Source organism: Nyctereutes procyonoides, unplaced genomic scaffold (assembly GCF_905146905.1).
Source record: "Nyctereutes procyonoides isolate TBG_1078 unplaced genomic scaffold, NYPRO_anot_genome, whole genome shotgun sequence".
NCBI classification, from domain to species: domain Eukaryota; kingdom Metazoa; phylum Chordata; class Mammalia; order Carnivora; family Canidae; genus Nyctereutes; species Nyctereutes procyonoides.
The window spans coordinates 56,096,481-56,121,122 of record NW_026575043.1 but is presented as its reverse complement, the minus strand read 5'-3'; the positions used below and the strand labels follow the sequence as shown (position 1 = coordinate 56,121,122).

Sequence of the window (24,642 nt, the reverse complement as noted above, 5' to 3'; positions counted from 1 at the left end):
CAAAGTGGCAATAGTGCTGAGGTTAAGAAACTCTGAATTAGACCAGACAGGATTCAGCTTCTAGAGGAGGGGTTGGGGCTGGGGTCTGCTTCAATGAAGCACATGGCAGTGGGGAGGAGGTGGGGGGACACCACACACAATAGGGATTGGAGAGCCTGGAAGAAGAAAGGAGGATTGGCTTTTGGGAAGGAAATCAACAGTCTGTTATAAATCCTGATGCTGTTAATTTAGCTCTTAAGAAGCTCAAGCTGACTCTTTCACTGAGTGTACCCCACTGCTGGGAGTTAGGGGGATGGAAGAAACACAACACTTGGCCCTTGCCCTCATCTTGTGTATAGTCCAGCTATTTAAACCAGACTTCTGTTAATTCCCTTTTCTATTACCATTTGTTGTTGTTGTTGTTGTTTTAAATCATAGAAAATACTGAAAGGAATTAAGAAAAGCCAGAATCACCTATAACCCATCAAGATAGCCACTGCTAACACTCTTGTTTATTTTCTGCTAATCTAGGCCCTGTTTTCTAATTGTTGCATTTCATGCAAAATTTCCCCTCATTCATTCATTCACTCATTCATTCAACAGCTGTGGAGCTGTCAGACTCTCACTGTGTGATTCAGACTCTCACTGTACAGAGGAAGAATTTCATTCTGGCTCACAATGGTTGAATAGGGGAGGCTTCATGGGTCTTGAAGTCCATTAGAATGAGAAAAGAGTGTATAAGGCTGGCCCTCCAATGAGAGGAGGGGAATGTTCCAGGAATAAAGGCAGAGCAGCTAGCCACCCAGGTAACAGAGAAGACTGGTGCGTATTGGGAGGCTAGAGGGAAGGAGTCCATGGTAGGGAAGCAGGAGACCTGAGGACAATATATGAGCTCCTAGATCCAGTTGTACTTGAAGCATATGGCTCCTTTAGATTGTCCAGTTATATGTACTAATAAGTTGCTTTTTTTTTCTTAAGCCAGTTTCAATTAATTTTCTGTCTTTTGCAACTGAAAGTTCTAATACACTTTGCAGCCTAGAGTAATGGAAAAATATCAGACTTAGGGTCAGTAGGACTTCATTCTGCCACTAACCAGCTGTGTCCTTGGGCAGATCACATCATCTTCCAGGGCTACACTACTCTCTAAAATGAAGGAAATGATATATGCCTCTTGGGTGAATGACTGTGCTCTGTGAACTAAGGGGAAATAAAAATGTAGAGGATTCTTATGAAATTACAGGGATAATTTTAGGAAGGAAATTCCAGAAGGGCTTAAAATGCTGCAGGTCTACAGGTAAACTTAGAAGTGCCAGGTGGTAATCTCAGTGAAGTGGAGTGGGATCAGGTACAAGAAGGATCAAGATCTCCTGATCTACCTTTTTCCCTTTGATAAATACATGAGACAAAGGAATAGTTTTCTAAGAAAAATGACAGCACAAACCTGATGATAATCAGCAACTGACGCTGGCTTCAGGATGACAGATGATGGGAGTGTGAGGACTAGAAACTAGGTCAGTGCAAGTCTCATCTGAAGCAGGCAGCCTCTCCTCGACTTTAGCCAATCTGCCACCCAGCATATCTAGCTTTCCCACATTTTCAAGGGAACCCAGAAATCCAGACAGCCCAAAAAAATGGAATTGAGATACATTGGTTTTGATTGACCTCATCTTGAAACATCTCAATTTTCAAATGTTGGTTCATCCTATTGGTTAGTTTATTTAACATTCTGTGAGCCAAACACAACTTGTCTATCTGTGAAACTTAGCCCTGGGAATGCTAGTTTGTAATCCCTTGTGTAGATGCCAAGATGAATCTCAGTTGGAAGGATGAGAGAGGGTGGTTAGCAGGGAGCTATCTGTACAAAACTAAGGGATAGGTGGAAAGTTCATGCAGGAGGACCTCCATCTTCTGCTGAAAAGTAACTCCATAAATACTCATTCAATCCTCACATCAACCCTACAGGATAAGGCAGGTTGATTACATTATGCAGATGGGGAAACAGAATTTTAGGGAGTATCCACATTCACACACTACAAAGTAGCTCCTCAAGGCAGCTCTCCTTACCTCCTTGCTGGGGGTACCCAAGTTGGAGCTGACTGAAGTCCACTAATAAGCTCAAGACATTCCAAGGAAAATGGACCCTTTTGCTTAAAGGATGCCAACCTGGCTTTGTAACCCACTGTATCTCCAGTGCCTTCTAGATCTCTTTGCCTTAAAGTGAAAGTAAGCACAGGGCAGTGCCTCTCTGATGATGCGGCAGCTGCGAGTGCACAACATTGAGAACTCCTTCAGGGAATCTGCCTCCAGGAACATGTTTGACTGACAGTCCTGGGTCCTGCCCCTCCGGCTCCCCCAACTTTCCCCAGCTGCTCCCAGTCAATGACCAAGCATAGTGGGGGTGCTAGTGCAATTCCCCTGCTGCTGGGCCTGGGATTCCTCTTACAGCCTTACTTTGGCTTGGGAACTCCCATCAGCATGGCCAGACTTTCTTCCAGTTACACTGCTGTCTAAGGCTCTTTCTGCCCCATCCTCCTTCCCTCTCACCTTTCACAGGCGTCAAGCTAGCATCACAGGTTGAAGACCCTCCTGCCTACTCAGCTCCCTTCCTTTGTATCCTTCACAAGCACAAGTAAATCCTCAGTAAATCTTGGGTGAATGCACGTTCAGATTTGTCCTGGTGTCTGCTTCTTGGCAGATCTGAACTAACACACATGACTTCCATTTTGTGGAATGAGATAGTGAAGTCTATGACCATCCGAACTTACAGTTTATCTGCTATCACAGAAATAGAGTTTCACACTGTCATGATGATGCCCAGGGGCCTTGAATCAAGAGTGATCTGGGTTTGAGCCCTGCTGGCCAGCAGTCTGACCGTTAGGAAGTTTCTTAACCCACCCTGAGTCTCTACTTCCTCATCTGTTGAATTAGTGATTCTCAACCAGGAACAGTTTTGTCATCCCTGCCCTCTCCTCCAGGGGGACATTTTGCAGTGTCTGGAGACATGTTTTGGTTGTCACAACTGGAGGAACTAGAAAGAGAGGGGGTTATTGGTACTGACACCATGTGGCTAGAGGCCATGAACATTGCTGAATGTCCTACAATGCACAGAGTAGCGCCCCTGCCCCAGCCACCTACCCCCATCAAAGAATGATCCAGCCCAAAATGTCCATAGTGCTAGGGTTGAAAAATCCTGGGATAAATGGAAATGTAATGGTAGCTAATTCAAAATGCTGTCATAAGGGGCCTCTGGAATTGTGTCTTCAATATCTGCCATTTCTACTTTCCCTCACCTGCCTTGCATACTCCACAGAACAGGGATCAGATTATTCTAGAGCAATGTTCTGTATTACCAATGACTAGAACATGGAAGTGCTGAATAAATTATTATGAATTGAAATATTTATGAGTGCAAATCAACAAATGGTTACTATCACCGTCATCATCATCATCATTGACGTTGTCTTCCTAGTCCCTGGCTCAGTGCCTGAGGCATAATTGGTCCTCTATATTTGTTGAATGGATGAATGAAAAAATGAGAAATGAAGGCATATTTACTCATTAACCACTAATTTATGTGCTTTGGAGAGGAGTTTTGTTCATCAAAGAAATGACTTTAAAGGATGAGACCTCAGCCAAGCCAGAGTCAGGGGACCTGAGTCAAAGTCATGTAGAGTTTAGGACGCACATCTTGCTCGGCTTAGGCAAAAAAGGAAAACGGGCCAGGCTTTGTGCGAACTTGCTGTGAAACAAGAGCTGTTTTCAGGGCCCAGGAACACGCTCTGTCCCATGTTTAATTTCTTCCATCTGTCTGGTATCTGACCTCTGCTGCACTCGAAGGCATTGCCACACATTGTCTGTGCACGTTCCCATATAAGGTGATCTCTCTCTCTTTCTCTTCCTCTCTTCCCCTCTCCCTCTCTTTCCAGGGGTTGGCCAGCAGCACTGGCTTCCTCCGCCCTGCTCTCCCTCTCTTGGCCTTCCCTGGCAGGCTCTGCTGTGAGGATGGATGGCTGGAGAGCGGGAAGGGGCAGGGGGCTGCCAAGGAATGTGGCAGGTTTATTTTTGTTCCGGCTGCATTCTTTGCCAGGCCTGCAGGCCCCAGGCACTTGGGGATGTCACATGCTGATAAGACAGTGGGGGTGACTGAGAGCCATGGCTCAAATCTGCAACACCCCAGGTGTGAGCCATTGTCACAAAGTGGGGGGTTGGGGTGGGGAGGGCAGGACTGTGAGGTCATGGAACTCACCTTTTCCCACTGCCTGTGCTTGATTCCAGAAAGACAAGTTTGATGCTTCAGAGAAGCAATTGCAGGAATTGAGATCTGTAACCACTTAGACCCATCTCTGGGCAAAACCCAGTGATTGCAGTAGAGTGGAGTAGAGCCAGGTCAGGCTGAAATGATTAGCTGTGTGACCTTGGGCAGGTTGCCTGACCTCTCTGACTCTCAGTTTCCTTATCTGTCAAAACAGTATCAACAAATCTACTCGATACTATTCTAGTATCATAGTGAAATGTAAACTCGGTAAGGGCAGGGATTATGTTTACTGTCATTTTGCCAGTACCTAGAATAGTGCCTGGCACAAAGTCTGTGCTCAAATATGTGTTGAACGAAGTAAATGAAACAATACTTTTACATGCTTAGCACCCAATATCTGAGAGCTGTTTCTACCTATTTAATAGCAGCAGATGTGTATTAGGCACCTATTAAGTGCTAGGCCCTGTTAGGTGCTGGAGACATAGAAGTGAACAAGGCAGAAAAGATCCTTGCCCTCAGAGAGCTTATATTCTAATGGGAGAGATATACAATCAAGTAAATTAAGTTCAGAGAGTACTAAGTGCTACGGAAGAAATATATAAAGGGATGCAGAAGAAGTGTGTTTTTTTAATCTTTTGACTGTGACTCACAACAAGAATATATTTGTTGTGTGACCCAAAGGACATACGTGCATTTTTATCAAATTGAAATAAAACCTTCACAAAACAATCGTGCACCAACAGAATGCAACAGAAATGACACCGCTTGTTCTGGGCCTCTGTTTTACAAGGCCTGGTGGCTCTCACTTTTGCTACCCTGCTGCCATGTAAGGAAGCTCAGTTTGGATCACTGCATGAGGAGAGACCACAAGGAGAGAGAGTGTCCATGTGAAGGAGAAATAGCAGCCAGCACTGAGGCCCTGGAAAGGAAGGAAGCTCTCCTGGATGTTCTAACCACCGATGAACTCCCAGCTGCATTCCGCCATAAGCTGACCCCAGCACATACTACGTGGAGCAGAAGAACTGGCCAGCTGAGCCTGGCTAACCCACAGGCTTGTGAGAGGGAGGGGAAAAAAAAGTGTTGTTTTTTTAAGTTAATAAATTTGGAGTGGTTTCTGACAGAAATGTTTACCTTATTCTGTATGATATTTTCTATTCCACTTCATTTCCACCTCCTGAGTGAGGAGGTGGAGCCAGGCAGAGGATGACCTGGGTGAAGATTAGCCAGGCAGAAGAAAGAGCAATGCCAAGGTCTTGAGGCTGGGATGGGTTTGGTGTGTGTGAGCCACAGAAGGGAGGCCATTGGTTGGGGAGGAGAGACAGAGAGAGAAGGAAAGCCTAGAATGAAATTAAGCCTTATGGCATGTGGTGCTGGGACTTGGCAAAGACAGCCTAAAAGACTTAGGATGGATGGTTGACCTCCCAAAGCCCCGACTGCCCATCTTTTATTTTTAATTGAGGTGAGATTCACATTGTATAAAATAACCTTCTTAGAAAAATTCGGTGACATTGAGTACATTCACAATACTGTGCAACCACCACCTCTATCTCCAGAAGATTTCCATCGCTCCAGAAGGAAATCCTATAGCCATTACATTGTTGTTCCACATTGTCTGTCCCCTCAGCTCCTGGCAATCACCAATCTGCATCTGCCTTTGTGGATTTGCCTCTCCTTGATATTTCCTATAAATTGAATCATAAAGTATGTTGACTTGTGTCTGGCTTCTTTCACTTAACAAAATGTTTTCAAGGTTCATCAACATTGTAGCATGTGTCCATACTTATTTCTTTTTATGGTTGAATAATATTGTGCTGTATATTTATACCACAACTTGTTTAGCCATTCATCTGTTTGCCCACCAGTTTGGCTCTGTGATTCCATCTATAGCACACTTATAGACTTTGATTTGACGTCATCAGCCCAGAAGAGAGAGAAGTTCTTGGCAACATGAAGGAGAAGGCCAATTTTTGTCTTGCTAATCTTGGCCTTCACTTGTCCCCTCCAGTCAACCTTTTCCTTCATGATTCGGAGCTTCCTAATGGCCCAAAATGCAGCTCCACTGCTGGTTACCCTTAAATACTCCCCCTGAATTCTATAAATACACCAACACTCAGCTGGGAAAAAAAGAACTTGAAAGGCATTTGAAATGAAAATACACTCTTTTCCCATCATAAGCCAAGTGTTTTCTCTGTTTTCCCCCTCTGTGATTCCAGGATAAGTACTTGGATTTTAAACCATTAGCCCTACCTGGATCAGAGAAGACTTTCCTTTGGCAAAGCTCTTGTAGGCAAAGAAAGCCAGACAGCATGTTATTAACACTGGCCCTCCCACACAGAAAATCCCTTTGCCTCCTGCTTCAGTGGCCTGATTTATGGTCCTTCTTTCAGATTCTGCTGAGCCGGTTTTGAGCCAGTTTAGTAGGTTGGTGAAAATGGCTCTGGGATCAGGCTGACCCTGTCTGAATCTTGGCTTAGCCAGCTGCTAGTTCTGTGACCTTGGGCCCTCTAGTAACTCTCCAGGCCTCGATTTCCTTAATTATAAAATAGAAAAAAACAATACTGTCCTTGCAGACTTGTTGTAAAGATTAAATGAGATGATATGAATGTGGGCAGAGTGCTGAAATGAAATTAGGCCTAACTTCAAGGATGCCGGAGCTTTAGCTAGGGAGCCAAGGGGAGCTTGGATACATGCAGGTAGTGCAGTTGACCTCACCAGTTGACTTTTCTGCCCATCACTTGGATTGTATCATTCGATATATAATTCAACTTATAATTCATCCAGTCTCCCCCTCCAGATCCCCACTCTGCCATTTTCTTCCTGGCTCTTGTGTCCTGCACTGATGACCTCAAGGGGTTTGCTTACTTACTTTGGCACCCTATTGGGTTTAGCCAATAAGAGGCCATGTGGGAGATCAGAGGGTTGAAGGAGAGTGAGGTCAAGATTGGCTGCATCTAATGGGTCCTATTAGGCAACCTTCCCCAGAAGCTGATAGATACAGAGATGAGCCATTTTAGTCTACCACTCAGATTTGCAAGAGGAAAGGAATTATTTTATCCATCAACTGAAATCTGAGATCCCATCCTGTCATTATTGGTCATTTCCTTCTCACACACATCCAGGGACTTGGCAATTCTGCAGGGACACAGCTTCAGAGAGTCACTTGCAGTCTTCTGTCACTGGCTCATACCAGTGATTCCTTGATCACCTACCCATCATCCCAGACTGCCTGGTCCTTTCAGGTTTAATACTGCCAATGCTTCCACGTCAGGCCTGGGGCAAGGAGTTTTGGCCGCACCAGAAGCTACTGGATTCACAATGTGGCTTCCTCATCTTCTTCCCTTCTTAGGAGCTGCCCCAGAATAATCAACCTGTGATCCTTTCTTATTCTTCTTAGCATCTCTCTTCTCTCTCCTTGCTTTGGAAGGAATTTCTCTCCCTTACTCCTTGAGGACAACCAGTATAATCTCCCCCAACGACGTCAGACCTTTACAAAAGGCAGGAAGTACAACTTCTGATTTCAGCCTGCAGAACTCAAGGCAGCGCAGATTTTTCCAGAGGAGGAGAAACAGAAGGAGCACACACATAAATTAATATTTTAATAAATTCTGACACAAATATGAAGTATTTAACAGAGTTCCTGACATACAGTAAGCACTAAGAGGTGACATGATTTTATTTGAGCCCAGTGAAAGTGTTAGGTGCATCCTATATTACAATCCATAAACTCATACCCAAGGACTTAATATGAATTGCATTACTATTTTGACTCCTCTACATTGTCCATTAATCTCACAAAATCCATTTAAAAACCATTTTACAAAAATGTAGTACCACACACATATTTAACAAGATCTCTGGCAGCCCGGGTGGCTCAGTGGTTTAGCGCTGCCTTCACCCCAGGGCATGATCCTGGAGACCTGGGATCAAGTCCCACATCAGGCTTCCTGCATGGAGCCTGCTTCTCTCACTACCTGTGTCTCTGCCTCTCTCTCTTAAATAAAATTAAAAAATATATATAAACCTTTAAAAAAAAACAGGATCTCTGGAATCTCATCCAACTAGTTGAATGTTTCACATATTATTTATCTTTTTACCTTTTAGGAAAGCACGTTCTGCTACTAAACACACCCACAAGATTAAATTGCCAGAGCCAAGGCAATTTAGGATATATGCAAAACTCAATTCAGGTTTCCATTTAAATTCAATTTCTTTCCTCTCCAAGTAACCTAGATGGCAATGGCATTAAGTGACAATTAACGAATAGCAGAATAACCCACTTCTGAATTTGTCCCTGTGTGTGGATCATTTTTCCCAGTTTGAAAAGAATGAGATAAAGTGGGCATGGGGTAGCATCTGGAAAACTGGCATTCTCAGAATACTCATGCAGAATCCAGAAATATCTCATGGTCAGGATGAAAGGTCTAAATTTAATACCAAAAACAGAAAATTGGCTTGGCTTCCCTGACTCTGCACAGGGAAGTTCTTGTTTGAAAGTTCTGAAACGAGAAGGGGCTGGAGGCATTATGTTCATAGCATCCTTAGATTTTTGTGGGGACCTGGGAAGTCTGCTGATATCTCAGGACCTCATTTGGCCCCACAACAGAAGCCTACACTGAATAAAGAGGATTTGTTGGGAGGAAATCAGGGAGGAGGTTTGCACTGATACGGATACTCCCCAGAATAAGTACAGGCTCATTTCTTCATCTTCTGGTTTTGCTTACCCAGCTTTTAAGATTTAAACACCTTCCCTGACTACTGTAGGAGACATCTGTTGTTCTTGTTTCCATTGCATCTCTACCTCTGGTAAGAGCTCTTCCTTTTTGTGGGTAGTTCTTCCTTTTTTGGGGGCAGCTTTTCCTTTTGGGGGGCAGCCCTCACCTGACTCACCTATCAAATTCATAGCAATTGATTCAGGAACAGTCTGACACACTTGAAACTAGTGAGGGTCAGCCCTGAGAATTTTCTGGAACTGTTGGAGAAAAGATTCTTTTAGTGAGGTTGCTAGGCTGGAAGAATATAAACCTCTTGCTACTAATAGCCCATTCAGAGGAAAGTGGAGATAAGAGACCTAGAAATGGAGGGAGAAACAATGTCAGGATGACCTAGATCAAACCATACCTGAAGACAGATATCCTTGGACTTCACAAATGCATGAAATAATGACACCTTCCTTATTTTAATTTTGTACTAAACTGGGTCTTGAAAAATACATTTGACCAGGAGTGATTTTTTTCTCCCCTGAAGAACCAGAGTAGAATTTCACAACTGTGGGTGGACTTGCAGCATCTACAAGGTTAAATAAGGGAGTTGTAAGGGGCAGCTTCTAGTTTCTATCACCTCCTCCACACCTGTCCCCACCTTCTCCACTAGAGGCTGGTCAACATGTAAAGCACACTTTCATGTGACAGCATCTTATCAGAGGGCTTCAGGTGAGAAGCAGATTGGGTGTTTTAGTGTTTTGGTAGCAAGGGACAAGTAGGTTTCAACAACAGTTTGTTGTTATAACCAAAAACTTCTAAGGAATCCACATCTTTGGTTCTATGGTTTACAACTACAGAGCACCCAAGAGGCTAAAATTAACAAGAATTAAAAGGAAAAGACACCCAAGAATGAATGGCCACCCACCTCCCACTTACTCATGCCCCTGATGTACATACTTTGCTCATCTGATGTAGCCAACAGAAGTGCTCTGTCCATAAGACAGTGGAAGTATGTACACGGATGTTCATAGCACATTGTTCATTATAGCCAAAAATGGAAACAATCCAAATGTCCATCAACTGATAAATGGATGAACGATGGAATATTATTGTCACAAAATGGAATGAGGTACTGATACACACTACAGCATGGATGAACCTTGAAAACATACTAAGCGAAAAGAAGCCAAACACAAAGAGCCACCGTGTACTTTATGATTCCTTTTATATGAAATGTCCAGAAAAGGTATAGTCATAGAGAAGGAAAGAAGATTGTTGGTTGCCAGGGTCTGAGAGGTGGCAGGTTTTTTTTAAAAATTGCAAACTAGGAGATGATGACTAAAAGGTACAGGCTTCCTTTTTGGGCTGATGAAAATGTTCTGTGATTAGATAGTGGTGATAGGTGCACAATATGCTAAAAGCCATTAAGTTGTGTACTTTATATTTTATAATATTTTTAAAATTTGAGAAGAGTTGACACACATTGTTATGTTGTTCTCAAGTGTACAACATAGTGCTTCAATTTCTCTATATGTTATGTTATGCTCACCACAAGTGTAGCTACCATCCATCACTATTACAATATCATTGACTATATATACTCTCTACCTTATGCCTTTTATTCCCATGACTTATTTGTTACTTAACTGGAAGCCTGTTTCTTCCACTCTCTTTCAACTATTTTGTAAAACTCCCTCACCCCCTCTTCTCTCTGGCAACTACCACTTGGTTCTCTGTATTTATAGGTATGATATGTTTTGTTTATTTATTCATTTGTTTTGTTTTTTAGTTTCTACATGAATGAAATATTTGTTTTTCTGAGCCTGACTTATTTCACTTAGCACTTAAACCCTCTAGGTTCATCCTCGTTGTCACAAATGGCAAGATCTCATCCTTTTTCATGGCGGTGTGATATTCTAGTGTGTATCTTCTTTATCCATTCGTTTATTGATGAACACTTGGGTTGCTTCCATATATTGGCTATTGTAAATAATGCTGCAATAAGCAGCAATAAACACATATCCTTTTGGATTAGTGTAAATTAAATACTTTAAATGGGTGAATTGTATGTATTTGAATTATACCTTGATGAAGTTTTTTTTTTTTTTTTTGATAGAGTCAGGGTAGGGGTGGGAATCTTTCAGAAAGACTATCTCATATAACTGGACTTTCCTTCATCTACTAAAAATGTCAAATACAGTTCAGCCAAGAGGCATTTTTGGGGGTTTACAAGGAAGACTCAATATAGCATCTAAGAGGGAGGGCAGCCTGGGTGGCACAGCGGTTTAGTGCTGCCTGCAGCCCAGGGTGTGATCCTGGAGACCCGGGATTGAGTCCCACGTCAGGTTCCCTGCATGGAGCCTGCTTCTCCCTCTGCCTGTGTCTCTGCCTCTCTCTCTCTCTGTGTCTCTCACGAATAAATAAAATCTTAAAAAAAAAACAAAGCATCTAAGAGGGAAAAAATGTCTTCACGAGGGTGGATTGACTTGGGATGTAATCAGCCTTCAGTGTTCTGGAGTTGTTGCTGAGAAGTTCTTCTTGGACCCTTCATGAATCCATTTAAGGTTTTATCTTAAGTGAATCAGGTGGTGTTAAGTTATCCTTTGGTCTGTATCTGGGCCCTATAGATAGGCAGAGGCCTAATATGATGAGGCTTCTCTATGTCTCTCCTTTTTGGTTCAAGTTGGAATATAAGCTTCTCAGTAGGGGCACCTGGGTGGCTCAGTCAGTTAAGCATCTGCCTTCGGCTCAGGTCATGATCCCAGGATCCTGGGATTGAGCCCCTGTGTAGGGTTCCCTGCTCAGTGGGGAGTCTGCTTCTCCCTTTCTCTCTGCCCCTCCTCCCAGCTTGTGCTCACTTTCTCTCTCAAATAAATAAAACCTTTAAAAAAAAAAAGTGCTTCTCAATACAGGGATCCCAAGAAGCATGCTGACTGACCTCAAATTCTTCCCTGTGTTCCAGAGCAACCGCATTAAGCATAAAGTCCATTTGAGTGTAAAGAGTGGATTCTATTGCTTACTCCAATTTACACATGATTACATTCTCATAACTGAAAATTATAGTGTTTTTGTAATAGCTGTAACAGGCAGAGGAGGAACTAAAAACTACCCGATAAACCACACTTATCTTTCAATAGCCTACATCTGTAGACTCTGCAGAAGGAGCATATCTAACCGTCTTGTTTTTCAAAAAGTAGAAGAAAAAAGGTAAAATGTCCTTAGCTCTTCCAATGTCAGGCACTTATATACCCTAATCACTTTACCTGTATTGATTCTCTTAATCCTCACATCAACATTTTGAGGAAAGTATTATTATAGACATACTTTTTTTTAAAAGATTTTATTTATTTATTTGACAAAGCATAAGTAGGCAGAGCAGCAGGCAGAGGGAGAGGGAGAAGCAGGCTCCCCACTGAGCAGAGAGCCCCATGATGGGATTGATCCATCCCAGGACCTTGGGATCATGACCTGAGCTGAAGGCAGATGCTTAACTAACTGGGCCACTCAGGGGCCTCTATAGCCACACTTTATAGTGGAGAACAGGAAAGCTCAGAGAGGTGAGGCCACAAAATGGCAGACCCAGTTTCAAATCCAGGTGGCCCAGAGATCCTCCTAACACACCCACCAGGATCAATTAATTATGCAATCACTTGTACAGATCTTTTGTTTCTCCCAAAGTTATTTAAATTATTTACCTTTTCAAAGTTTTTAAGTGTTGCCTCCTTCAACTCATCATGAGCATCTGTGGGCTGGGATGGGTCTTCTATTTCCTCCAAGAGCCCCCCAGGATGCCTCTGCTTAATGGTTCATTAGTCAGAAGGCAGCCAGCAATGGATTAATCTTGTGATGTTCTGTTCCCTCTGCCCACTTGGCTAATTTTTACTGATCCCTCTGCCCTTTGGCTGATTTTTTTTTTTTTTTACTGATCCTTAAACATCACTTTGATGGAAACTTTCCTGATAGTACAGTCTCTTCAGTCTCAAATAAACTCGGGATACTTCATCTGGGCTCCCCCATCACTGGGCCTTTTTATGACAGTCGTATTGGAGTTGCCTTTCAATCGTCTCTTTATCAGCACTGGACTCTGTTCCTTGAGAACAGGAGCCCAGTAATTCCTGGCTTCATTTGCATCCCCAGCAGCCGGTACAGGGCAAGGCAAACAGGAGATGCCTAATACGGAATTTGTTTTTTTTTGTTTGTTTTGTTTTATTTTGCTCTAAGACTGATGCTAAATCTGTAGCTGGTTTCTTCCAAGATGTTTGAACAGGCAACCAAGTTTTCAGGGCAAGAAGAAGTTCATTTTTTTTCTTTCAGATTTTCCTTGCCAGCTGACATTTAAGCACAGCGGTCTCCAGTCCTCGCTGCGGCTCAGGACCCGCGACCGCAGAGCGCGCGTGAGCCGGGAACCACCGCCAGGGAGCTCGGGCCCCGCGCGCGCGCCCGAGGGCCTCGCGGAAATGCCCCGGCCCACCCGCCGGAAGTGACGTAGCTCCACGGCCTAGCAACCGTTGCCAAGGAGCGTGTCCCTAGGAACCCAGTAGAGCCTGGATGCCTCCTGCGGGGGGGAAAAGTGGTTTCTTGAGGACAATTTGAGGTAACCTCGCCAACACGCGTTCGGAAACTCCCCCCGAGACCCCCCAAAAGAACGAACTCCCTCCTCCCCCCCTTCTCAGCGCAGCTCCTCGCCAGGGGAGGGTCGCAGCAGTTAAGCCCCCGACACCCGGGTCGATGCCCGCCAGGCCGCTCCCCCGAGGGTTGAGCGGTCGGGGAACCCACGTCACCCCCCACCCCCGCGAGGTACGTGGGTCGGATGTGGGGTCCCCTGTCCTATGTCCCGAGCCTCTGGACGTGGGGCGTGGGAGGGGACACTATTTTGGGGAATCCTAAGAGGCTGCTGGTCCCTGCTCGTGCAGGCCTGGGACCAGGGCAGCGTCGTTCCCGCCCCGGGTTGTGCCAGATAAACGCACGTCCTGGTTTTAATTCTTCCCCCCCACCCCCTTGGGCTCTCATGTGGGTAAGTGCTCGGGAATTAGCGTGGCGACTTTCCGCTGGCAGAGGGAGAGTAATTGCTTTTGCTAATTTTAGAGCGCAGAGCCCACTGGGCATAGACAACCTGCCTGTACATCTTTGTCCTTAGCGGGTGACCATCCAAAAGCTTGTGGCACCTGGGGGAACCCAGCTCTTTTCTTTTCCTCTCCTGGTAACGTTTTACTCGTGCATCCAAGTGTTTGGGGTTTTTTTGAAAAGGGGAAAAAATTATATATGTGTATTATGTTGTGCATTATATATACTTTTTAAGTCATTAAAATTAAATATATGTGTATGTGAAGGTTACGATGAGTACTTTTACTTAAAATACTTTTAATGATGAAAAACTTGCATTTCCGACGTGGATTTTTATTTACGTGAAAGTTTTCCTTTTATAGATGAAAGGAAACCTCTAAGTTTTCAGCCACATTGGTTATCCTTTCTACTGTCTTCTGACTTAATTTTTTTAAAATAATGATCATTTACTCATAAGTTTATCATAATTATGGAGAAATGATATCTTTAATTTCATGTTTTCCAAATATCCAGCTCCACCCATCCAATTAAAAAAAAATCTATTTCAGAGCAAAATGCATGCAACCTCAACTAATGTCTGATAAAATAGCATCTGTTCATTTCTTAGTTAAAAACTATTAGGAGGCACCAAAGTAATTTTTTCTTTCTTTTTTTAGCAGTTCATTTTTTTAATTCCATTTTTTAATATTGCTGGCTTAAAAAAATTGCCTGCCTGCAAAATTTCTACCACTTCTTCCCATACTAAACAATTGATACCTTCATGCAGGAAACACTAGGAACCTTGGTAAAGCTGCTTCAGTAGTTAAATAATCAGATATTTAATTTTTAACAAGGTTATGATCACATCACCACCAACCTACTTAGGCTTATCTTTCTTTTTATGGCTTTGGGCCTGTGAATACATTTCTCTAGTCTATGGAAGAAATCACTGTTTTGATGCAGTGGGTATTCACAGATGGAATTAGGCACAGATACGTCCTCACGGAATTTACATTTTGGTAGAGAAGAGGAAATGTAGGTTAAGTCCCAGGTAGAAAACAGAAAAGTAACTCTAGGAGAGCAGGGCGGATAACGTGTGGTTAATGTGGAGGGCAGGCAATATTCTAGTGCAGAATGTGGGAGATAGCTTGAGAAGGTGCATTTGGAGGGCAGATCCTGAAAGACCGTTAGGGGTTGCACCTGTGGAAATCAGGTGAGGAACAGTCTTTCTAGGCAAGAAAACAGCATTAACTGATGACAGAGGTGGAAAAACTAGGGAGCAGTAACTTTCAGTGCTGCAAAATTTAAAAGAGTAAAAGGTAACAATTTTGAAATAAAAGCGGGAAAGCTAAATTGAGTTAGATCTGAAAGCAATCAAAATCCAAGAAGTTTGGACTTTGTTTTGTGAGCAATGAGAATCACACAAATGATTTGGAATAGGAGAGGCAGAGGCCAGAAAACTTGAGGCTGTTACCTTATTGAAGGCACAAGGAGACATAGGTCTGAATTACTCAAGGATGGCAGAGTCGATGCCTACATAACATCAATGGGTGAAGAATGCTTGGTGGAGGAAACCGGAACCAAACCAAAAATGCATGCCCAGGCTAAAGCCTACAGCCTCTGCTCAGCTTTATTTGGGTGTGGCTGTACACAAATGTGTATCCAGGTTTGCCAGATCTGATTTTGAAGAGAAAGTGGATATCTGGATTTTTTTTAAAATTTTATTTATTTATTCATGAGAGACCAGCAGAGAGTGGCAGAGACAAAGGCAGAGGGAGAAGCAGGCTCCATGCAGGAAGCTCGATGCGGGACTCTGTCCTGGGACTGCAGGATCACGCTCTGAGCCAAAGGCAGGTGCTAAACTGCTGAGCCACCTGAGCTCCTGGGTATCTGGATTTTAATGTAAAAAAAAAAAACTCTCAATTTTTAAACATGGGCTGCTAATTCTAAAAAAAATTCGAAGCATGTCTGTAGCCTAATTCATATGATTGCTATCTTACCAGATGTATATAAAAAACATTTGGTATTCAATATTAGTAGTATATACTGTAACATTCATAGTGAAGTCTTCATATTCTGATTTCTTTCGACAAAATGATACTTTTCACAGCATTTTGTGTGCCATGGAGAATTGTACTTTTCATTCCTACTTTCTATAAACTTAATACTAATTTTTTCCAGAATGTTTGTTTTCAGTATTGAGGAATTTTATCTCTATTTTTAGTTATAAGACCTAATTATGAGTGATCAAATCAAATTCATTGTGGACAATCTCAATAAAGAGCCTTTTAGGAAGAACTATAATTTAATCACATTTGATTCCCTGGAGCCAATGCAACTATTGCAAGTTCTCAATGATGTTCTGGCTGAGATTGACCCAAAGGTAAGAGTTTTCTCTTTCTTGTGACAAAGGTAGCAGGAAAGCTAGTTTCTGGCTCTAAATATCTATGAGTCTTGGGCCTTATTTTCCATGCTTGTAAAATAATAATAAATGACCTTTAAGGTTTCTCTGCTAGCTTAAAAATTAAATTATGTACTTGTACGTTATTTAGAAATTATTCCTCTACTCCAAACATAAATTGATTTGGTCCTGGAATCAAAATACTTTTACAAAAGGTTTTATTGTATTGCAAGTTAGGTCATGTCTTTTATATGCTGGTCCTTTCCACTGGATGCTTTTTAAGCTTGACATTCTTAATACAAATCCTGATCTGACTTGTATGTACCCTCACGTGGAATTTGGGGCCTCCATACTTAATCTGTTTTATGAAAAGACCATTGTGCCTGTTTTGCTCTAGTAGAACAATTTTGTCAGTTTAAATATTGTTCTTTGTTAGATAGATATACAATAACATATTTTTTCGATTTATTTATCTCTTAGCAAGTTGTTGATATCAGAGAGGAGATGCCAGAGCAAACAGCCAAAAGGATGTTGAGCCTTCTTGGTATCCTTAAATATAAACCTCCAGGAAATGCCACAGACATGTAAGAGTCTGATCACATGTTGCACTTTTTTTTTTTTTTTTTTTTTTTTTAGGATTTATTTATTTATTTGAGAGAGTGAGAGAGCACAAGCAAGGAGAGAGGGAGAGGGAGAAGCAGGCTCCCCTCTGAGCAGGGAGCCTGACTCAGGGCTCAATCCCAGGACCCTGAGACCATCATGACCTGAGTCAAAGGCAGAAGCTTAACTGACTGATACCCCCATGTGTTGCTTTCTTAAAGCAATGCTTGAATATCCAGACTTTCTTGGGCTACAGTTAGTCTTCCTAGACAATACCTGGTCTTCCTGTCAATGGCTTTAGAACATCACTGAATTTCAAAATAATCTTGAACTTTTAATATTATTTTGTCATGTAGAAGTCTTAAGTGGATCAGTTTTTCCCCCTAAACAAAAAAGTCACGCAAATCCCACTATTCTATTTTATCATTTATCAATTATCTGCCATCCTTTTTTTTTTTTTTTTTTTTTTTAAAGATTTCATTCATTTATTCGTGAGAGACACACACACCCAGAAAGGCAGGCAGAGACACAGGCAGAGGGAGAAGCAGGCTCCGCACAGGGAGCCCGATGTGGGACTTGATCCGGGGTCTCCAGTATCACACCCAGGGCTGAAGGTGGCGCTAAACCGCTGAGCCACCCGGGCTGCCCAATTATCTGCCATCCTAAATAAAAACAGTAACTTAAACATGCCCAGCCAATGAAGTTATTAAGGCAGACTGTACCAATTAATGGTTCCAATACAACCTCCCCCCCCATATAGTACAGTTATATATTGTGGGCCTAATTTTATATTTATTGTTGATATATGGAATGACTTCAGAATAGCCTTGGTTTTATCTTCTTCTTCTTTTTTTTTAATAGTCATGGAAGGCCATCAAGAATTGTAAATTAGGGTTTGAGCTTTTATCTCTTCTCAAGCTTTATTTGTTATAAGCCGGAGAGAGGGGTGGTGCTCACTTGCACGTGTTTATTTTCTTTTTATAGGAGTACCTTTCGTCAGGGTCTGGTGATTGGAAGTAAACCTGTAATTTACCCAGTGCTCCACTGGCTTCTTCAAAGGACTAATGAACTGAAGAAAAGAGCATATTTAGCTCGTTTTTTAATAAAGCTTGAGGTACCAAGTGAGTTTCTTCAGGATGAAACTGTGGCTGATACCAATAAACAGGTATACAATACACAAATGGTATTTTTAAACTATCTGTAATGTATATCGAGATGCACATGTTCAAATACTTGTTAATTTCTCTTTAGCTTATTTGCTTTTCTATATTTCCAGGTGGCACCAAAAGGTAAAATAGTTACTAATATTGTTCAACTGTGGGGATCCCTGGGTGGTTCAGCGGTTAGCGCCTGCCTTCAGCCCGGGGCATGACCCTGGAGTCTTGGGATCAAGTCCCACATTGGGCTCCCTGCATGGAGCCTGCTTCTTCCTCTGCCTGTGTCTGCCTCTCTCTGTGTGTCTCTCATGAATAAATAAATAAAATCTTTAAAAAATATATTGTTCAAGTGTAATCATGTATGAAAATACTGACTTTTGCACACAAATACTATTTCAGTGATAGAGGTATATAGATAGAAAAAAACCCTGAGATTAGGATTTTAGAATAATTTATTACTTAAGAATTGTGGGTAGATAGGATTTTAGGTTTGGGACTGCAGAGCACTTTGCTGATCACTTAGATAACTATACGGTTTGTCATCTAAATCAGAGAGAAAGGGACTATCGTAATAATTACATGAAAGCAAAGGTATAAATTAACACTATCCCATTTGTGAAAGTGGGATAATTGACACTATTGACACTTGTGAAAGATTTATGTAAATAATCACGTCAAATGTTACAGTAGATGTCATGGGAGAAGTACAGCAGAATGAGACAACTCCAACCCCCCCCCCTACATTTGAAGGCTTTACCTAATATATGAAATAGAGAAATGTAAATGTGACAAATCAGGACCTGTGAGCCCCTGAGAGGATTTGATACAGGCAAAGAAGCTAGGCTTGAGATCTCAAAGGATTTCCCAATCAGGCAGAAGGTAGAGAAAGGGCCAGGAGTTTGAAATCTCAGTGTACTTTCCTCATAGATTTTTAGGATGATATTAGGTTTTGTCCTTAAAGTTCCTAACTACTTTGGGGGCTCCTGGGTTTCTCAGTCAGTTAAGCATACTCAGACTCTGTTTGGCTCAGGTCATAATCTCAGGGTCCTGGGGTCAGGCTTGCACTCAGCCAGGAGTCTGCTTGGGATTTTCTCCTTTTCCCTCTCCCTCCTCTTTTGCTCCCTCCTCTGCCCATTCACAATACTGAGGATTCTGGCTGGTCTGGATCTTGGCCCTGGGATTTCTTTTTTTTTTTTTTTTTATGATAGTCACAGAGAGATAGAGAGAGGCAGAGACATAGGCAGAGGAGAAGCAGGTTCCATGCACCGGGAGCCTGACGTGGGATTCGATCCCGCATCTCCAGGATCGCGCCCTGGGCCAAAGGCAAGCGCCAAACCGCTGCGCCACCCAGGGATCCCGGCCCTGGGATTTCAAAGCACATTGCTCATCAAAGACTATGGAAAAAGAGGATTCAGGCTTAAGATTTGAAAGGATTTTGATTTTTAAAAAGTGCCTCTGTTTAGCTCTTTGTGCTTTTATTCTATACTATATACATATGCTGATTTGTGCAGTTTGTTGTGAATAGTTTGTCAGTCTACCCAATGGATTATGAGGTCTATGAAGACAGGTATTATGTTTATCCATCTTTGTTTTCCTCCAGGGTTTTGTAGAGTTGCTTAAATACACTATGTGTTCAAAATTGGGATTGGATCGGAACAATCAAAACTGAATGTTTTTTCATCCATATATTTGGTGGGTTTTTAAAAAAGTGTTTACTTATTTATTCATGAGAGACACAGAGAATGAAGGAGAGACATAGGCAGAGGGAGAAGCAAACTCCCCACAGGGAGCCTGATGTGGGGCTCGATCCCAGGACCCCAGGATCACAACCTGAGCCAAAGGCAGGTGCTCAATCACTGAGACACCCAGGCATCTCCATATATTTGGTTTTTTGGGATAGCCATCGCAGTCACTCACTCTAGAGCCAATCTTGATCTCTAAAGACATTTTGGGTATTGAAAGATTTATGTGAATAATCATGTCAAATGTTACAATAGATGTCATAGGAGAAGTACGGTAGAATGAGACAACTCCAACCCCTTCATTTGAAGGCTTTACATAATGTACGAAATAGAGAAATGTAAATGTGAAGTATTTTCTCCTCCCTACACTCCCTCATCAATAAACTTGATAAAAAACTAATTGCTCTGGAGAAAGTTTACTAATAGCTTTTACTAAATATGCCCAGATAATTAGTGGAAGAATTAATGATAAAGATATGTTTATTCATGAAGCATACCTGAGGTTTATATCTAAAATGACTTCTACATTTGGCCAGTCATTTAGCATAGAACCTTGTCTTCTAAATGAGAAGTTTTAGAATAAATGATTTACAGATTTTTAGGATATGATCAGTCAAAAAACATATTAATTTCCTGCCATTGCTTACAAAAAAATACTATTTTTAAAGAATTTTGGGGAAGATTTGTGATTTTTTTCATTCATTCACCTACTTTTTATTGAATTTATCAGTTATGCGTCATGCTGGGCCTCAGGGCACTGAATTGTATAGGATAACAGGATTCTTGTCCTCTTGACTCTCCCTGTCTAATGGAGGGAGACAGACAAGTAACTAGGCAATTTTAATTTTATGTGGTGTTTATATTCTGATATCATGACACTCTGACCTAGCATAGGTACAGAGCTAGAGAAGTCTTCTCTGAGAATGGTAGTATCTATGCTGAGACCTGACAGATGAACTGAAATTATCCAGGTAAGGGGTGAGGAAGTCATAGAGTATTCTCAGAGGGAATAGGGTGGGTAGACTGCAGGTGAGAGCATAGAATTTTCCAAGGATTGAAAGATCACCATAGCTGGATTAGAGAATATGAGTTAAGGAAGTAACCAGAGAGGAAGCTGGAGAAGTACTTATGACCAGATTATACACACTTTTTCTGTGTCTTATATAAATGTTAAAGGATATGATTTTAATGCTGTTATGTAATGATTTAAGTAATCACTATAGGTTAATTGGTAACCTAATGAAGAAAAGCCTACTGGACCTAGTCATTAGTTTATAATTTTTTAACTTGTCTTTTAGTATGAAGAGCTGATGGAAGCCTTTAAAACTTTGCATAAAGAATGTGAGCAACTCAAGACATCTGGATTTTCTACAGCAGAAATAAGAAGGGTAAAGAAAGGAAAATATAGTAACAATATTTTTTTTAGATTTGAATATTTTCCCATTTTTGTTTTTGGTTAATTCAGTATGAGTCTTAAAACTACATAGGAAACAGTGATAACAAGGGTCAGATTTTCTTTTGTTGAATCTTTGCTAATTCTTTACTGAAGAAATTAATGATACCAGGGTAAATTCATAATGAGTTCTTATGTACTGTATAGACTACTACCATGGATTATAAAAGATTACATTTTGGCTATCTTTCTCTATGTGTATATAGTAAAAAATGTATGTTATATAAAGTATAAAGTATATTTATCATACACACACACACATATATATATATATATATATATATATAGAGAGAGAGAGAGAGAGAGAGAGAGAAAGACAAGAACAAAGAAGAAAAAACCATCCAATTGTTATCTTTCAGGCTTTGTGTATTTGTGTTGGTGGATATTTGGGGTCATGCTATACATAGTTATTTGTATATTGCTTTTTTAATCATTGCATTGTAAACATTCACATTGTTATCTTTCTAGGTTTTTTTTTTTTTTTTTTTTAAAGAGGGACTGGGGCGGGGGAAGGACAGAGGGAGAGGGAGAGAGAGAATCTTAGGCAGGCTCCATGCCCAATTGGAGCCCAGTGTGGGGCTTGATCTCATGACCATGAGATCATGACCTGAGCCAAAATCAAGAATTGGATGCTTAACCCACTGAACCACCTTGGTGCCCCCTAAATATGATTTTTTTTTTTAATTTGGGGGTTGGGAAAGAGGGAGAGGAAAGATTCTCAGGTGAACTCCCCACTTGAGTACAGAGCCTGAGGCAAAACTCAGTCTCAGGACCCTGAAATCATGAACTGAGCTGAAATCAAGAGTTGGCTGCTTAACCAGCTGAGCCAACCAGGTGCCCCTAAATATGATTTTTAATGATTAAATAATATTCCATATGGATAGGTTAACCATTTTTGGTTTTTATTTTATTTTTTGCTGTTACGGATAATGCTATGCTTGTATACATAAATTTATTTGGGGTATCTATAATTGTTTCCCTGGATAAATTTCTAGAAATATTAAGGCATACAAAAATTTTCAGGACTTTTGACGCATGTCACTTAATGTTCTCCAAAATTTAACATTTTCACCAGGCATATAACTTCTTTCCCTAAACACATACTGATTCCACTTTCATGAATTTTGTATTTTTAGAATTCCTGAGTTATCCATGCCATCTTTATCTTTTTAATCAAGAAACAATAGAAATTGCCTCCTCAGAGAGGCCTTCCCTGATTCCCTAGATGGAGTAGTTCCCCCAGTTCTTTTTGTTTTATAAAACTCACCACACTTAAAATTACCTTAATGTCTATTTTCCCAACTATCTTTATGCCCTATGAGGGTAAGGACCACGTCTCTCTATTTTGTTCATCACTGTATCCCAGTGTCTATCACAGTGCCCGCATGTGGTAGGTTCTCAATGAGAGTTTGTTGAGTGTATTGGGAACAAAAGGTGAGCTCACATTTACTGGGAGAGAGAGCCATAAGTAGGATATTTATAGTATGAAGGAAGAGTGATGGATATTCATCCACTGTTCCTCTATTATGTCATGTGAGTAAACTGACATGATAAAAAGACTGAGAGTCTGTCATTTTAATTTCATTATTGCCAAACTATTTTTGAACATATTCTTTGTAGAAAATATGATAAGCAAGAAATAGAAGATAATTCACTCATAATCCCATGCTGTAGAGATAACTACTATTGACATTTTAGCGAATATATTTAATACTTTTTCTTTGTATTGTACTATATATAAACGTTGTAATCTGCTTCTTTGAAGTAATGTCATATTGTGAGTTTTTCTGTCATTAAACATTCCTTTGCATAATTTTTAATGACTTTCATTATATTGTGCCATAGTTTATTTAATAATTCTCAGACATTTGGTAATTTACAAATTTTAGATATGATTAGTATCTGTGAGACTCCTCATAGAGAAGTCTTTGGCCTTCCATGCATATTTTATTAGGACAAATTCCCAGAAGTGGAATTATCAGGCTAGATGGTATATATGTTTAAGACTTTTGATCTTTTTCTTCAGTACAATGCCATCAATAGCGAATAAGAGTTCCCCAGATCCTATCAATACTGACTACTATGTATATTTTTCTCTTTAGTATTACTGTGATAGTTAGGCTATTAGTTTTTTAAGTTTAGGAAGGATTGTCTGTTTTCACTAGAAAATATGTGGAGCTGATTAAAAGGAAGGTGGTTTATTTTTGAAGTCTTTTTTTTTTTTTTTTAGGAAGGGAATTGGTTAATTGACAAAACCAGACACAAATTTATGTCTTGAAAACACCACAACCTTAAAAATAATTTTGCTGGAAAATTGGCAGAATATATAGTTTGGTATTTAACAATAGATGAAGTGTCAGCAGCTGTTTTCATGGTTTTAGACCTGTACACTTTCCATTATAGAAGACTTTTGAAAAATTGTGTGCCCTTATTTGGGCAGAACACAAATGTGCTGGTTGGCAGCTTTACCTTGCTACGTTATTACCTGTTTTGGTTGCTTTTCTAAATGAACACTAAGCTGCCAAATAAATTATCCTGAATAAAGAATCCTGGCGGGGGCGGGGGGGGGGTGGATATAAAAATGCCCTTTATCCAAAAGAGTATCTTTGTTCCTTAATGCTCTGGTTATAAGTAGTGAAAAAAATCATATGAAAACTTGATTTGAATTCTACAAAGAACGCTTTTTCTTATAATGTGTCCTTGACTACTTTTTTAGGATATCAGTGCAATGGAGGAAGAAAAGGATCAGCTTATTAAGAGAGTTGAACGTTTGAAGAAAAGGGTAAGGCAAAAATTAGCACTCTAAGACTTTGGCCCCAAGTCCCAAGGACTTGCAGAGATTTAGGAATGGAAATAAGGATTAAGCAAAGTATGGGTGTACATCTGAGAATGGACTCAAATAACATTGACAGAAAGGGAATCTCCCTAGGCAGTAGCTCAAAATTTTTAAGGACCTGGAGTCTGGAACTTTACTGTCATCTCTAGGGAGTACTGTTTGCCAAAAAGAAATGATAAGTGGATGTCTGAGTCACATGACATGCTAATTTCTTTCTTAAACTTGACAGTAACATGTACTACTTATTCCCTTACTGTAGGTGGAGACAGTTCAGAATCATCAACGGATGCTTAAAATAGCAAGGCAACTTCGAGTTGAAAAAGAAAGAGAAGAATTTCTTGTGCAACAGAAACAGGAACAAAAGAATCAGGTATCCTCATAAAAGTTTATATTCTCATGATGAAAGAAATAGATCATTTTTTTGATCATTCGAATATAAAGAAAAAAGGATTCTAGAATTGTAGAAGTTCATGTTT

The 24,642-nt window shown here is 40.9% G+C and overlaps 1 protein-coding gene across 5 annotated transcripts in view; it reads left to right on the top strand.

The window, feature by feature from the left end:
- Nucleotides 1-24,642, top strand: part of IFT81 (intraflagellar transport 81) — a 179,434-nt gene that overhangs the window by 84,600 nt on the left and 70,192 nt on the right. For 3 of the 5 annotated variants that reach the window (XM_055321886.1, XM_055321882.1, XM_055321883.1), the window contains 7 exons: nucleotides 13,249-13,528; nucleotides 16,202-16,360; nucleotides 16,859-16,962; nucleotides 17,963-18,143; nucleotides 21,176-21,265; nucleotides 24,047-24,112; nucleotides 24,426-24,536. In XM_055321886.1, coding sequence (XP_055177861.1) covers nucleotides 16,217-16,360; nucleotides 16,859-16,962; nucleotides 17,963-18,143; nucleotides 21,176-21,265; nucleotides 24,047-24,112; nucleotides 24,426-24,536 — 696 coding nt within the window. In that variant the 5' untranslated portion in view covers nucleotides 13,249-13,528; nucleotides 16,202-16,216. Of the gene's footprint in view, nucleotides 1-13,248; nucleotides 13,529-15,719; nucleotides 15,828-16,201; nucleotides 16,361-16,858; nucleotides 16,963-17,962; nucleotides 18,144-21,175; nucleotides 21,266-24,046; nucleotides 24,113-24,425; nucleotides 24,537-24,642 lie in introns of those variants that run through there. The other 2 variants (XM_055321884.1, XM_055321887.1) reach the window with 2 other exon arrangements.